The sequence below is a fragment of the Debaryomyces hansenii genome, assembly GCF_000006445.2.
Source record: "Debaryomyces hansenii CBS767 chromosome E complete sequence".
Classification (NCBI taxonomy): Eukaryota; Fungi; Ascomycota; class Pichiomycetes; order Serinales; family Debaryomycetaceae; genus Debaryomyces; species Debaryomyces hansenii.
This window is the reverse complement of record NC_006047.2, coordinates 333,754-347,289: the sequence shown is the minus strand read 5'-3', so window position 1 is coordinate 347,289 and position 13,536 is coordinate 333,754. Positions and strand designations below refer to the sequence as shown.

The 13,536-nt window shown below is 36.2% G+C and overlaps 6 protein-coding genes across 6 annotated transcripts; all 6 read left to right on the top strand. All coding sequences in view use genetic code 12, as the record gives it.

Annotated features, from left to right (window-relative positions):
• Positions 1 to 1,097: 1,097 nt before the first annotated feature.
• On the top strand, positions 1,098 to 1,463 carry DEHA2E04092g (DEHA2E04092p; the record flags this gene model as incomplete). Its single annotated transcript, XM_459500.1, has 1 exon — positions 1,098 to 1,463. One exon carries the CDS (start codon positions 1,098 to 1,100, stop codon positions 1,461 to 1,463), a length of 366 nt encoding a protein of 121 aa, XP_459500.2.
• A 251-nt stretch (positions 1,464 to 1,714) lies between these two features.
• DEHA2E04070g (DEHA2E04070p) lies at positions 1,715 to 2,236 on the top strand (the record flags this gene model as incomplete). Its single annotated transcript, XM_002770366.1, has 1 exon — positions 1,715 to 2,236. The coding sequence occupies one exon, from the start codon at positions 1,715 to 1,717 to the stop codon at positions 2,234 to 2,236; it is 522 nt and encodes a 173-aa protein (XP_002770412.1).
• A 263-nt stretch (positions 2,237 to 2,499) lies between these two features.
• On the top strand, positions 2,500 to 2,649 carry DEHA2E04048g (DEHA2E04048p; the record flags this gene model as incomplete). The annotated part of the gene is made up of 1 exon (XM_459499.1): positions 2,500 to 2,649. One exon carries the CDS (start codon positions 2,500 to 2,502, stop codon positions 2,647 to 2,649), a length of 150 nt encoding a protein of 49 aa, XP_459499.1.
• A 519-nt stretch (positions 2,650 to 3,168) lies between these two features.
• Positions 3,169 to 5,871, top strand: DEHA2E04026g (DEHA2E04026p; the record flags this gene model as incomplete). Its single annotated transcript, XM_459498.1, has 1 exon — positions 3,169 to 5,871. The coding sequence occupies one exon, from the start codon at positions 3,169 to 3,171 to the stop codon at positions 5,869 to 5,871; it is 2,703 nt and encodes a 900-aa protein (XP_459498.2).
• A 358-nt stretch (positions 5,872 to 6,229) lies between these two features.
• DEHA2E04004g (DEHA2E04004p) lies at positions 6,230 to 6,967 on the top strand (the record flags this gene model as incomplete). Its single annotated transcript, XM_459497.1, has 1 exon — positions 6,230 to 6,967. The coding sequence occupies one exon, from the start codon at positions 6,230 to 6,232 to the stop codon at positions 6,965 to 6,967; it is 738 nt and encodes a 245-aa protein (XP_459497.1).
• A 463-nt stretch (positions 6,968 to 7,430) lies between these two features.
• DEHA2E03982g (DEHA2E03982p) lies at positions 7,431 to 13,142 on the top strand (the record flags this gene model as incomplete). The annotated part of the gene is made up of 1 exon (XM_002770365.1): positions 7,431 to 13,142. The coding sequence occupies one exon, from the start codon at positions 7,431 to 7,433 to the stop codon at positions 13,140 to 13,142; it is 5,712 nt and encodes a 1,903-aa protein (XP_002770411.1).
• Positions 13,143 to 13,536: the final 394 nt, after the last annotated feature.

Here is a 13,536-nt window from a genome sequence, read left to right as displayed (position 1 = left end):
CGGCTTTAAATTAAAAACTGCACTATTCAACATATTCCAATGCTCTTTATGGATTATCTGGTAAGATTATTTTAAGTCTTGGCATTATTTTGCAAACAGTCTGGTGATAGCAATAATCTTTAACTTTTTGAATGTCATTTCTCTTCTACATCTTGTTTTGGGGTATACGGGTTTATTTTGTCTAACAACCTCATAAATATCATCGATTTGAGCAGATATCCCTCTAACGCAATGAATATTACATGTATACAATATGTGCCCTTGAATATGTGTCATCTACTGTTGATCGGTATTTTCAAACCTGTCTGAAAAATACGAAATCTGAAGGTATCGCTCATATTGATTGGTACCACCAAATGACAAAGTGAGTAACAAACCCACCTAATGCAGTATTCTTGCATGTAACAGACTAACGGTTAAAGTTGTAATTTGAGAGTTGATCTTGTAGAGGTTGAATTACTTATGGATGATACAGTCTCTATTTTAATCGAAGTCGTTGAGTCTGCGTAAACGAAGAAGAAATGGAGAATGAGGATGGAAATAACACAGCGTCGGACATGTAGGCAATCATTCGAAAAGGAAATAATATCGTGTGATACTAAGCTTCTATAGCCGACTATCAACTTAACATATGATCGATACTATATATCTGCCCGACGTGGGCCAAGGACTATGATCTTGATAGAGAATATTATATTTCCTAATACCCCTTATCGTTTCAGAACCTAAACTTTTTTTTAGGTTTTTATTTACATTTGTTGTGTAAGTGATAGATGCGTTTACATCTAAAGATTGAGACTTTACCCAGATCCAGTTACTTTGACGGAGTTATTATTGACAAGCTTATATCTGCATGGTCCATTACAAAAAATTTCTTATTATTATTCAAATACAGTTTCGCCAGGGCTATTATGGGACCTTATGTTTGTTTTTTTACTAATAGGTTAATGACGATGTTAGCGTAATGTTAGTGCCGTAGTATTTGGTGTGTAGATGCATATTCCCAGCTACTAGAGTGAAAAAAATGTTTTCTCTTTATAAATGTCATACTAATTCCTTCGGTTGAACCCATATATTGAAAGCACTTTTCCTTTAATATGTTAGCCGTTATGTACATTTTCTCAAGTATAATAATTGCAACTGCTATAATGCGCTCACTAGTTAGTGGATCCATGGCTCTTAATGGTACTTCAGAGTATATTCTACAATTTGATAAAGCGTGGGAAGAATCTAATAAAAACTGGGATGATTATATTCAGTTTAAAACATTTTCTTGCAATAAAACCGACTGTTGCATTATGGGTGCAAACTGCCTGAATTTTACTAAAGATTTTACATTCCCCATTGAAGATGCTTTGATAGTATTAGTGCTGTGCTTTGGTCCCCCTTATTATTCGTATATTGAGGACAAGATAGCTGGTCTGTACGGACCAGCAGGATCGATTGAACAGATTGGTTATTGAGTTATTGTGTTAAGCTTTAAATAAGTGTATATGTGTAATGCAAGGTTTGTAACTAACAACGTAATTAAAGTACGGTAATTTTTATACATGTATGGTCGTAATTAGCCTTATGCTTTCTCCATTTTTAGACAAGGGCTTACTTCGTATATCCTAAACTACATTATCAATATACTCGATTGAAATAAGCTATATATATAAGAGCAATTATTTGTCTCCATTAAGCTCCATTAATTATATCAATAATAGTAATTATGTGGTTTAGTTTGTACTTTTTACCACTTATTCTTCTAATAAGTACATCACAAAAGTCACTAGTATTGTCCTGTTCGGGGGACGTTTTGCCCTACGATAAATTAGATGTTGATGATTGGATAATTTCCAGTACATATATTGAAAAGAGATATCCATATTTTACATTTTCTTGCAATTCTACCATGTGCTCCATAAGAGAAATGGACTACTTGTTTCATGATATCGCCTACACATTTCGGGTCAAAGACATTGTGAAATCGTTAATGTTTATGTACGGTTCTGATTATATTCAACTAGTTGAGTACGACGAAACTGGACTTGAAGACAGTTCTTACAGTGATGGTGATGATGATGACGATGGTGAGAGTAAAAAATCCAGTTTGCCAAGTGATAATGGTTCTGATGGTAATGATGACGATGATACTAAAAGTTCAGCAAATAAAAGTCAGTCCAACTCCCTTTCTTCTCAAATTTATGTCACCTTATTACTCTGTCTCTTGACTATATTCAATTACTCCTAAGCTTCCATTTTGAAATAGGTTTCCCTTTATAGCTGAAATATTATTAAACTTTTAGAACTTTTGTAAACCTCAAACCTTACAGCACGCGACATATGCTACAACCGATACAGATCTTGTCATTCTTAATTATTGACATTTGGAGCTACCACACCATAGTATATAGATAATAATGCCGAGTGTGAGGGTCGGAGTCACTTATCGATGTAAATGCTGACATATACACGAGACCACCCTTGAAAGATTACAAGATAGCATTCCACTCGATGACAGATTTGAGACCAAATAATAGAGAAGGGTCACTCGATGAAATGCCTATTACACCTGTCATATCCGGCTCGTCGTCTAAGGGCCATATTCTCCGCTTATTGTACTATCATACTACGAACGGATATTCTGTTACTGAAGCGTCATAGACAGTTGACACATGATATCATTTCACTATTACTTAGGAATATAGTATCTCATACCGGCTTATGTCCATGGTTTTTCTCTTACAGCCCTCAATAAGTCTAAGTCGTCCCTTTTATTTGTGCCCCATTATAGTTGCGGTACGTGGGCTTTGCTCATGGCTGCAAAATATCTAACGAACAAAATACGAGACATAAAACTTCTCGGAAAAGTCTTTAAGAATACAAAAATATTCCAAACCTATGTAGAATAATCATTTTTAACTCCATTTGATCCTTGTTCTAGGATCTATGTTCTAGTAGACTTCATCCATTATGGATGTTATTCGATTTTGTTCTAATTTCATTTTGTGTAATTTTTCATCGAATGCTGCGAACTGCTTCTAGAATTTTCGAGATTTATCGGCAGACTTCTAGTAAGTTCTAGTTGCTATTGGCATCCTCACCCCTGTTGGTATATATGGATAGAAAGCTAGTTGGTTTTTAGTTAAAGTTTAGAAATTACCAAACAATTAATAAGTCATAATGGATAATTCAGAATTTACGGATAACGCATTGAGGATCATTACAAATGCTACTCAGTTAGCTAAAGATAATGCTCACACTCAGTTAGCTCCATTGCACTTTTTAGCAGCAATGGTACCAACGGATGATGAAAATTCGACACAATATCTTAAAACATTGATTCAAAAGGCTAGATATGAATGGCCTACATTTGAAAGAAATGTGAATAAGCACTTAGTTAGATTGCCATCACAAACTCCTGCACCAGATGATATTAGACCCAGTTATGCTACAGGCCAAGTGTTGGCCAATGCAACAAAAATAAAATCACAACAGAAAGATGATTTTGTTGCACAAGATCACTTGTTATTGGCATTGTTGGATGATAGTTCGATTAAAGCTATTTTCAAGGAAAGTGGAATTAACGTTGATAGCATCAAGACACAGGCCATCGAATTGAGAGGAAGCCAGAGAATTGATTCAAGACAAGCTGACTCCTCGTCATCTTATGAATTCTTGAACAAGTACTGTGAAGACTTCACAGAGAAGGCCAGAGAAGGTAAAATTGACCCCGTGATAGGAAGAGAAGAAGAAATAAGAAGGGTCATTAGGGTCTTGGCCAGAAGAACCAAATCAAACTCTGTTTTGATTGGTGAACCTGGTGTTGGTAAGACATCTATTGTTGAAGGGGTTGCTCAAAGAATCATTGATGGTGATGTGCCAAATATTTTAGCCAATTCTCGTTTATTTGCATTGGATTTGGGTGCTTTGACCGCAGGTGCAAAGTACAAAGGTGAATTTGAAGAAAGAATTAAGGGTGTCTTGAATGATATTGAAAAATCAAATGAAATGATTATTCTTTTCATAGACGAAATTCATATGTTAATGGGTGATGGTAAATCCGATGCAGCTAATTTATTAAAGCCAATGTTGGCTAGAGGTTCTCTTCATTGTATCGGTGCAACCACATTCACTGAATACCGTAAGTTTATCGCAAAGGATGGTGCTTTCGAAAGAAGGTTCCAAAAAATTGATGTTCCTGCTAGCACTGTTCCAGAAACTGTCGCTATATTGAGAGGTTTACAACCAAGATATGAAATCCATCACGGTGTTCGTATTTTGGATAGTGCTTTAGTTACTGCTGCTCAATTAGCTTCGAGGTATTTAACTTACAGAAGTTTGCCTGATTCAGCTGTTGATCTTATAGATGAAACTGCAGCTACGGTTGCCGTTGCAAGAGATTCTAAGCCAGAAGAATTAGATACTTTGGAAAGACAGTTGCATTTAATTGAAGTTGAAATTAATGCATTAGAAAGAGATGTTGAAGCTGATGCAGATTCCAAAGACCGTCTTGAAGTTGCTAAAAGAAAGAAGGCTGAATTAGAAGAACAATTAGGTCCATTAAGAGAAAGATTCAACCAAGAACGTGCGGGCCATGAAGAATTAATTGCAGCAAAACGTAAGTTAGATGAACTAGAAATCAAGGCACTGGACGCTGAAAGAAGACATGATACTGCAACCGCTGCTGATTTGAGATACTTCGCTATTCCAGATGTTGCTAAACAAATTGAAGAGTTGGAAGTAAAGGTAGCAGAAGAAGAACAGTCCTTAGGTTCAGAATCAATGTTAAAGAATGCTGTCAGTAGTGAACAGGTTGCTGAAACTGCCGCAAGATTAACAGGTATTCCAGTAACAAAATTGTCTCAAGCTGAGAACACTAAGTTGATCAATATGGAAAGGGAATTGTCTTCAGAGGTTGTCGGTCAAAGTAAGGCTGTTAAGGCTGTCTCCAATGCTATCAGATTAAACCGTTCGGGATTAGCGAACCCAAATCAACCAGCTTCTTTCTTGTTCTTAGGTTTATCTGGTTCAGGTAAAACTGAATTGGCTAAGAAGGTTGCTGGATTCTTATTTGCAGATGAAAGAGCTATGATAAGAATTGACTGTTCCGAATTAGGCGATAAATGGTCTGCATCTAAGTTGTTAGGTGCAGCTCCAGGGTATGTTGGATACGAAGAGGGTGGTATTTTAACCGAAGCCTTATTACGTCGTCCTTACTCGGTGATTTTATTTGACGAGGTCGAGAAAGCTGCTCCCGAAGTCTTAACAATTTTGTTACAAATTTTGGACGATGGTAGAGTCACTTCTTCCCAAGGTAAGTTAGTCAATTGCTCCAATTCAATCATAATTATGACATCGAACATTGGTGCAGAGTATATCAATGCCTCAAAGGGCCCTACGATTGACGACACTACAAAAGGATTAGTCATGGATGCTGTTAGGGCTAATTTCAGGCCTGAATTCTTGAATCGTATTTCAAGCACAGTCATTTTCAATAGATTGTCGAAGAAGGCTATTTCTAAGATTGTCAAGATCAGATTGAAAGAAATACAAGAGAGATTTGCGGCCAATGGTAAAGCTTTAGCTTTGGAGGTCGATGATGCTGCATTGGAATACTTGTGCAACAAAGGTTATTCTCCCGATCTTGGTGCAAGACCACTTAACCGTCTTATCCAAAGTGAAATTTTGAACCGTTTGGCTGTCTTATTATTAAAGGGTCAAATCAAGGACAAGGAAGTAGCTAGAGTTACTTTAGGTCCTAAAGGCTTGGAAGTCTTACCAAACCATGAGGCAGAAGATGAAGATATGGCAGATGTCCAAGTCGACGACTGGAAAGATAGTGAAGATGAAGATGATTACTTAGACTCAACTCCTCTTGACTAAGTCTGACATTGAATTTTTTTTTTAATTCTTGTGTATATAGTTGTATTTCCAAAGTATATTTAATAAATAATGATATCAAAATTTTTAAATTGAACAAATTTTGTAGCTACACTTCAGTACATGCCTATGATCTTTTGATTAGTCGGTATTTGATAGGCTGTATGATAACTAGACAAAATACACCAGGATTATATATTAGTCATTATGATTGCAACTAACCTATTAGGGAAAATATTTTGAGTTCCTGGTCACGTGGTTTATGGCAAAAAAAAATTTCACTCATCTCACATCATCAAATATATCATACCCTTATAGACTTAATATATTTCTTCTTAATCATTCTTTTTAATTAGTAATTATGGCTAGTAGAACACAATTTGAAAATTCTAACGAAGTTGGTGTCTTTTCCAAGTTAACCAACTCGTACTGTCTTGTCGCCGTTGGTGGATCAGAAAACTTTTATTCTGCTTTTGAAGCCGAATTAGGTGATGTTATCCCAATTGTTCACACAACTATTGCTGGTACCCGTATAGTCGGTAGAATGACTGCTGGTAACAGACGTGGTTTGTTGGTTCCAACTCAAACAACCGATCAAGAATTAATGCATTTAAGAAACTCCTTACCGGATACTGTCAAAATTCAAAGAGTTGAAGAAAGATTATCAGCTTTAGGTAATGTTATCTGTTGTAATGATTACGTTGCATTAGTTCACCCAGATATTGAAAGAGAAACTGAAGAATTAATTGCTGATGTATTAGGTGTTGAAGTTTTCCGTCAAACTATTGCAGGTAATGTTTTAGTTGGTTCGTACTGTTCCTTGTCCAACCAAGGGGGTTTAGTGCATCCACAAACATCTATCCAAGATCAAGAAGAATTGTCATCATTATTACAAGTTCCATTAGTTGCAGGTACTGTTAACAGAGGTTCTGCCGTTGTTGGTGCTGGAATGGTTGTTAATGATTGGTTAGCTGTCACCGGTTTAGATACCACTGCTCCAGAATTATCTGTTGTTGAATCTATATTTAGATTGCAAGATGCTCAACCAGACTCTATATCTGGTAACTTGAGAGATACTTTGATCGAAACTTACTCATAAGCATAGCGATTCGTCAGTTTAGTGGCGAGTAGTGTTTTGTTCTACGATTAGTAAAAGTAAGGGCATTTCTTACCATTGGGATTGTCGATTAGCATTCAATCATATATATTTTACTTCTGGATTAGAATTGGAGAATTCTCTTCAATCCTCACAATTTACTGGGCATTTGAGAATTCTTTTTTTTAGTTTTCTCCATTCTAACGTTTCCCTGTTCGCTGATACCTATTTCGAAGTCTCTTAGTATCATATAATCTGTATATTAGATTCTATATAATAACAATAAATGGATAATGGTGAATATGTTTAGTAGTGGTAGTACTAGCTCTATATGCACGTGCACGCGTCGATCTTTGGTGAAGAAATCACAAGAGATATCCAGCATATATAGATTTTCAGAGATTGATTCACTAGGCTTATTTATTAACTGAGATCCCAAATCTATAAAACCGTTGGCAATTGGATAATGGACTACTCTGGAATTCCACGTGGCTCAATTAGGGGAGATGCTTTAAAGAAATTAGCAAAATTATCGGTTGAAAATTCCCCTACTTGTTTACAAGAAGCTAGCGGAGAAACAACGGATGATTTCTTCAATTTGCTATCACATACAACAAGAAATGAAAAAACGCAGCTATCAGATGTTGCTATTTCTCCTAAAGAATTTGAAGTTTTGATTGCATTATGTGAATCAACTGCATCAGACATGAAGTTCCCTAAGCAAGCAAAAATACTTATAGACAAAATTAGATTATATTTATTAGAATTACCAAATCAGAAGTTTTCCAATTCCGTATTTGATTTAACACATAAATCTTCTCCCTGGAATTTCCTTGGTGAAAAGTTAACTACTGCTGCAATCAATCTAGGTAGAAAATTCAATTCTCTTTTTCTTGATAAGGTGCTAGATCTACTTGCTGAATTTAACGAAAAATTATTTCATAACAAGACATTTGAGCTATCCAGCTATTTGACCCTCTTGGGATTTATTGAAGGGTTGGTTGGGAATGCGTGGATCTTTCATCATTCAGAAAAGTCATTCAACACCTTTATTACGTTGGACACTTGTATTGATAATTTTGAGTTTCTCAATGAAGCAGAGATTTATTCAAACGTTTTGTATTCGCAACCGAATGAGTATTCTTCGTTGATAGACCGTGATGTTGTTTGTGATTTCTCACCAATCCTTTATATTGAACGTTTAAGCAAATTGCAGTGCTCCATTATTGATTCCATTCTTGGTAACACTCAGACCTCTTTATTGGAATACTTATTAACGAAAGCTTCTAGACAGTATGAGGATAATGATTCCAATTGCGATCTGAACAGCTCTGCTGGGTTAATGGACGTTTCCGAATTTCATATGAACATTATTGATAAATTGTCCTACATGGCAGTACAAAAAATGGAATTCTTGGATAGGGGTGAAACATATATTGTGTATTCCAGCTTCAATAGATTGAAAACCGGATACTTAGCGAAGTCTATTAATTTACATATAATTGGGTGTGGTACATTTACTGATAATGTTGATATTTTAATTGCAAAAAAATTCTTGAAAAATTGCTTATCTATCTATGATGTTATGTTAGATATCAACTTAGGCTTAAGTGTTATTCAATTAGGATCCCTCTTAGTATTTAAAGATGAACAAGTTGGACCACCGATTACAAGAGCGTTTACTTCTTTGGTAGCAAACCCCAAATTTGATACTACGTATTGCCTGATTTCTTCGAAAAGTGTGGGGTTAGCAAGTAAATGTTTTTCTCAGGATGCAGTTGTTACTACTATTTATGCATTAACGAATTTATTGTTTATTGGGGATGACGGCGTGCAAGCTAGAAATTCAGTCAAGAGAAATACAGCGTTAGGAAGACCTCCTGATAAATTTGCTCCTAGAGACTTAAACATATCTAGAAGTGTTTCTAGATTCACATCAATGAATTCACTTGTTAACGAAAAAGCTGATCCTATTGTTCATGATAAAGCATCTGTAGGAGATTATGAAGAATCAGATTACATGAGAGTATGTGAAAACGCCATTATTGCAATTGTTGATATTACTCAAGCTTGTAACGATGAAACGATTAGTACTCTAGCAGTTACTATCTTATCCCAAAAAACTGCGAAATTAAACTCGAGGATTGGGGATATATTATTGAAAGGATTAGTATCATGTGCCCCATTTTTGCCTAATCGTGAATTCATTATTTTATCTAAACTATTAAATAAGTTATCCCTTGATGCATTGGAAGGAGGAAATTCTCGTCTATTAAATTCTTTGATCAAAGCAAGAATTAGTTTGTCCCACAAGCTTGAACCTGATAATCCGTTATTCAAGATTTACTTACATGAGATTTTGCAAGCGATTATCAGTAAAGGTGATGTTAGAGTGTTGGAGCACCATAGACCACACACTGAGATTAGCGAAATTAGTGATCAGATCGGGATTTATTTGCAGCCATTGGCAGAACTCTTGCCAGATGTTCATAGAGGAAAGTCTCCATTAATTATCAATGACACGTCTACAATTAATTTATTCAGAAATATTTGGTTTAATATGGTAGTTCATGGCTATTCCATTAATTCAAAAAATGTAAAAAAGTACAGAGTTGAATTAGAAAGAATTGCATATAATTCACCGCCATTAGCTTCTGAATTATCTTGGGATAGAACTGAAACTTCTTTGGAATTAAATACTGTTTTGAGAAGAGGTTCATCAAACCACAATGTCAAGGATCACAGACATATTATGGGTGACATATTTGAAGTAAATAGGACTATGTCTTACCCGAAATTAATGTTCGTATCCGCTACTGTATTTGTTGAATCATTAAGAGTTAAATCGGGTGATTGTTCCACTATTTTGCAGTGTTATTCTGATCCTTCTATTAAAACTAGTAGTATCGATAAGTACATTGGTAACATTTCCAATAAGATTGTTGAAGACTTTGTTTCTCTAGTCAACAATGGAGGTAATGCGCAATTCACTTCGGAGAATATCGCTGAACAGCTAACATGTATGTTGGCACTCTGTTGTCATAGGATTGAAGATTTGCAGGATGCGGCTTTGCAGTCTTGTGATACCTTGATCAATAAAATTCCTTCTTCTTTATGCCATCACAAAAGTTTGTTCGCCTTATTTGATTTACTAACGCTCCTTTTTGAAAGCATCGTTGACGCTGATGAAAACCAATATGAGCCCAAAACATCCTTCCGTGCCGATAGAACTGGCATACAATTACTTTTACCGGATTCATACAAGTGGCGTAATGAAACGTTCAAACGTTTCCATGACAAAGCAAAGAGTTGGTTGAAGTTGATCTTAGTAAAATGTAATGTTGATGTTAAGGCGTTAATTCAATCTTATATTTCTGGCTTAGAGACATTTCAATCTGATGACAAAGTTCAATATGGTGTCTCATTTGCTTTAGAAATGGCTGGTAGTGTTTTAGCTAATGATAGGGAATTGTCTAATGTTTCAAAGTTTGTTCCTCAAAATTTTAACACCTTACCTGTATTTGTCTCCCAGTTAAGTTGGAGAAGTAATCTTGTTACTAAACTAATGGACAAAGTTCCACTACACTCTCAAGATGATACTGAAAATGCGTTCAATACTATGCGTCAAAAAGTGGTCGAAATTAAAAGGAAGATTTCTGATAATCAATACAATATATCCAATGATGAGACTATTGACTTGTTAAGTGAACTTGCGGGTTTAGCGCTTGTCTCTTATAATAATTCCGCTGAAATAATCAGATATCTTGTTGAAATTCCATTTGCCATATTTGAATCGTCTATTATGAAAACTGCGACTGGCATCTGGTTTGCTGTTATGAAAGAACGTCCTAACTTGTCTGTTATACTCTTGTCTGAGATTGCAAAGAAGTGGGAGTCATCAATTAAAATGAAACAAGGCTTATATTCCACGAACCATGATATTTGCAATCCTGAATTTGCAAAAATGGAATATAGCCCGAGCGACCGGAAAGTAGTAAACAGACTTGGTAATGCTACTAGCAAGAGCTTTGATCCCCACATGCAAATAATCAAATTATTTGCGTCAAATTTCGAAGCAACATTATATCAAAGTGATCATTTACTTAAAGTATTTACTAGATTCGTTGACTTTGGCTTAAGGGAATTGGCTATTGCAAGTCTCCATCCATATGCTAGAGTTGTGAGATTTGAATTAATTAGATTCGCCTTCCATGTTTTAAACTATCATATCAAATTAGGCTCCAGGAGTGTTTTCAGTCTTACCGAAGCAATATTTGATGCAACTTTGTCTTGGTTTAGACAAAGGGCAAGCTATCCATTTGGGTCTAATCTACTCAAAACTAAAGCCGATTATAGTCTATTGCAAGAAACTGCTCGTCTAGTATCACATACAAGCGCCATGAAGAATAATGAATTGGAGTCAAAAAAGGCACTCATCATGTTTTTCCTTGATGATGAAATTTCAAAAATTTCTGTATGGTTAAACCCAATTAATGCTCGTGATTTAAAAGGAAAATTCACTTCCAGTCATATCAGCGGTATTGATATTTCGAACGCATATAAGTTGGATCCAATATTAGCAGTTAATTTAGCTCTCAGATATAAACTTAAAGATTTGGATCAAATTTTACAGCATTTGATTACAGAAAACCCATTGCCAGCTATATCTTATCCTGACGCCGTACAATACTTTATTGGTATAAATAGTAGAACTAATATGCCTTCTCATCACTTATTATTCTGGGAACCATTGTCGCCGATTGATGCAATAACATTGTTCTTACCTCCGTTTGGTAGCAATCCGTATATTCTTCAATATACCATGAGATCATTAGAGCACCATGACACAAATTTGACGTTCTTCTACGTTCCACAGATTGTTCAATCGTTGAGATTCGATGCAAAGGGCTACGTTGAAAGGTTCATTCTAGAGACTGCTAAAGTTTCGCAATTGTTTGCTCACCAAATTATTTGGAATATGTTAGCAAACAGTTATAAGGACGAAGATTCAACAGAACCGGATTCATTGAAGCCAGTCCTTGATAGAATTCAGGATTCAATGCTCAAATCCTTGAGTAAAGAAGATTTTACGTTCTACGAAAAGGAATTTGGTTTCTTTAATGAAGTCACAAGTATTTCTGGTAAATTGAAACCATACATTAAGAAGTCTAAGGCAGAAAAGAAGGTAAAAATTGATGAAGAAATGGCTATTATCGAGGTCAAACCAGGCGTATACTTGCCAAGTAACCCTGATGGAGTGGTTGTAGATATCAACCGTAAGTCAGGTAAGCCTTTGCAATCACATGCAAAGGCTCCGTTCATGGCTACTTTCAAGATAAAAAAGGATGTGGATGATGTAGATGAACTGGGTGAACAGGTGAAAACCCAAATCGAAAAATGGCAAAGTGCTATTTTCAAAGTTGGTGATGATTGTCGCCAGGATGTTTTGGCACTTCAATTAATCTCTGTTTTTAGAACCATTTGGTCCAATGCTGGCTTGGATTTGTTTGTTTATCCTTACAGAGTAACTGCAACTGCGCCAGGTTGTGGTGTTATCGATGTACTCCCTAACTCGGTATCGAGAGATATGCTTGGTAGAGAAGCTGTTAATGGCTTATACGAATATTTTACTACTAAATTTGGCCCTGAAAACTCTATTGAATTCCAAAAGGCACGTAACAACTTGATCAAGTCGTTGGCTGCGTACTCCATCATCTCGTACATTCTTCAGTTCAAGGATCGTCACAATGGTAATATTATGTACGATGATCAGGGTCATGTGTTGCATATCGATTTCGGTTTCTGCTTCGATATAGTTCCTGGGGGGGTGAAATTCGAAGTTGCACCGTTTAAATTGACCCACGAAATGGTCATGGTGTTGGGAGGGCGTTCGGACACCCAAGCATTCCAGTGGTTCGAAGAGCTATGCGTGAAGGGATTCTTGGCGTGTAGGCCCTACATGGAAACCATTGTCAGAACCGTGAATCCGATGCTCGAAAGCGGCTTGCCATGCTTTAAACCACATACCATCAAGAAATTGAGATCGAGGTTCGCTCCTCGCAAGTCCGAGAAGGAGGCGTCGCTCTATATGAGAGGCCTCATCAAAAAATCGATGGAATCGTATTATACCAAGGGTTACGACGAGTTCCAGCGTATCACAAACGGGATTCCTTATTAGTGCCATTTGCAATAATTTACATGGTCATTATACAATATGTACTGTAATATTTAATTCATTTTTTTCTTTTTATGCATGCTTCCGAACTGTTCGAATCATACTCAGTCCCAGTTGTAAGATCTTATCCTTCTCTACCCTTTCTTCCTTAATTCCCTTCTCCCCTTCCTTACAAACCTTCCCTAAAAGCCTTCCTTGCAAAGCCCTCCCTGCTCGATACTTCTCTTTACATACAAGTACATGGCTACACTGCTACACTATACACTTTTTGCAACTATAAGAATTCTGCATCCCATCATTTTCTGTGAGTCCTATTCACCTTCTATCTCCACCTGCCATCTATTTACAACTCCTCCGCCAATTTGCATCTGCATGCACGAGCTGAAATGTTCCTTAA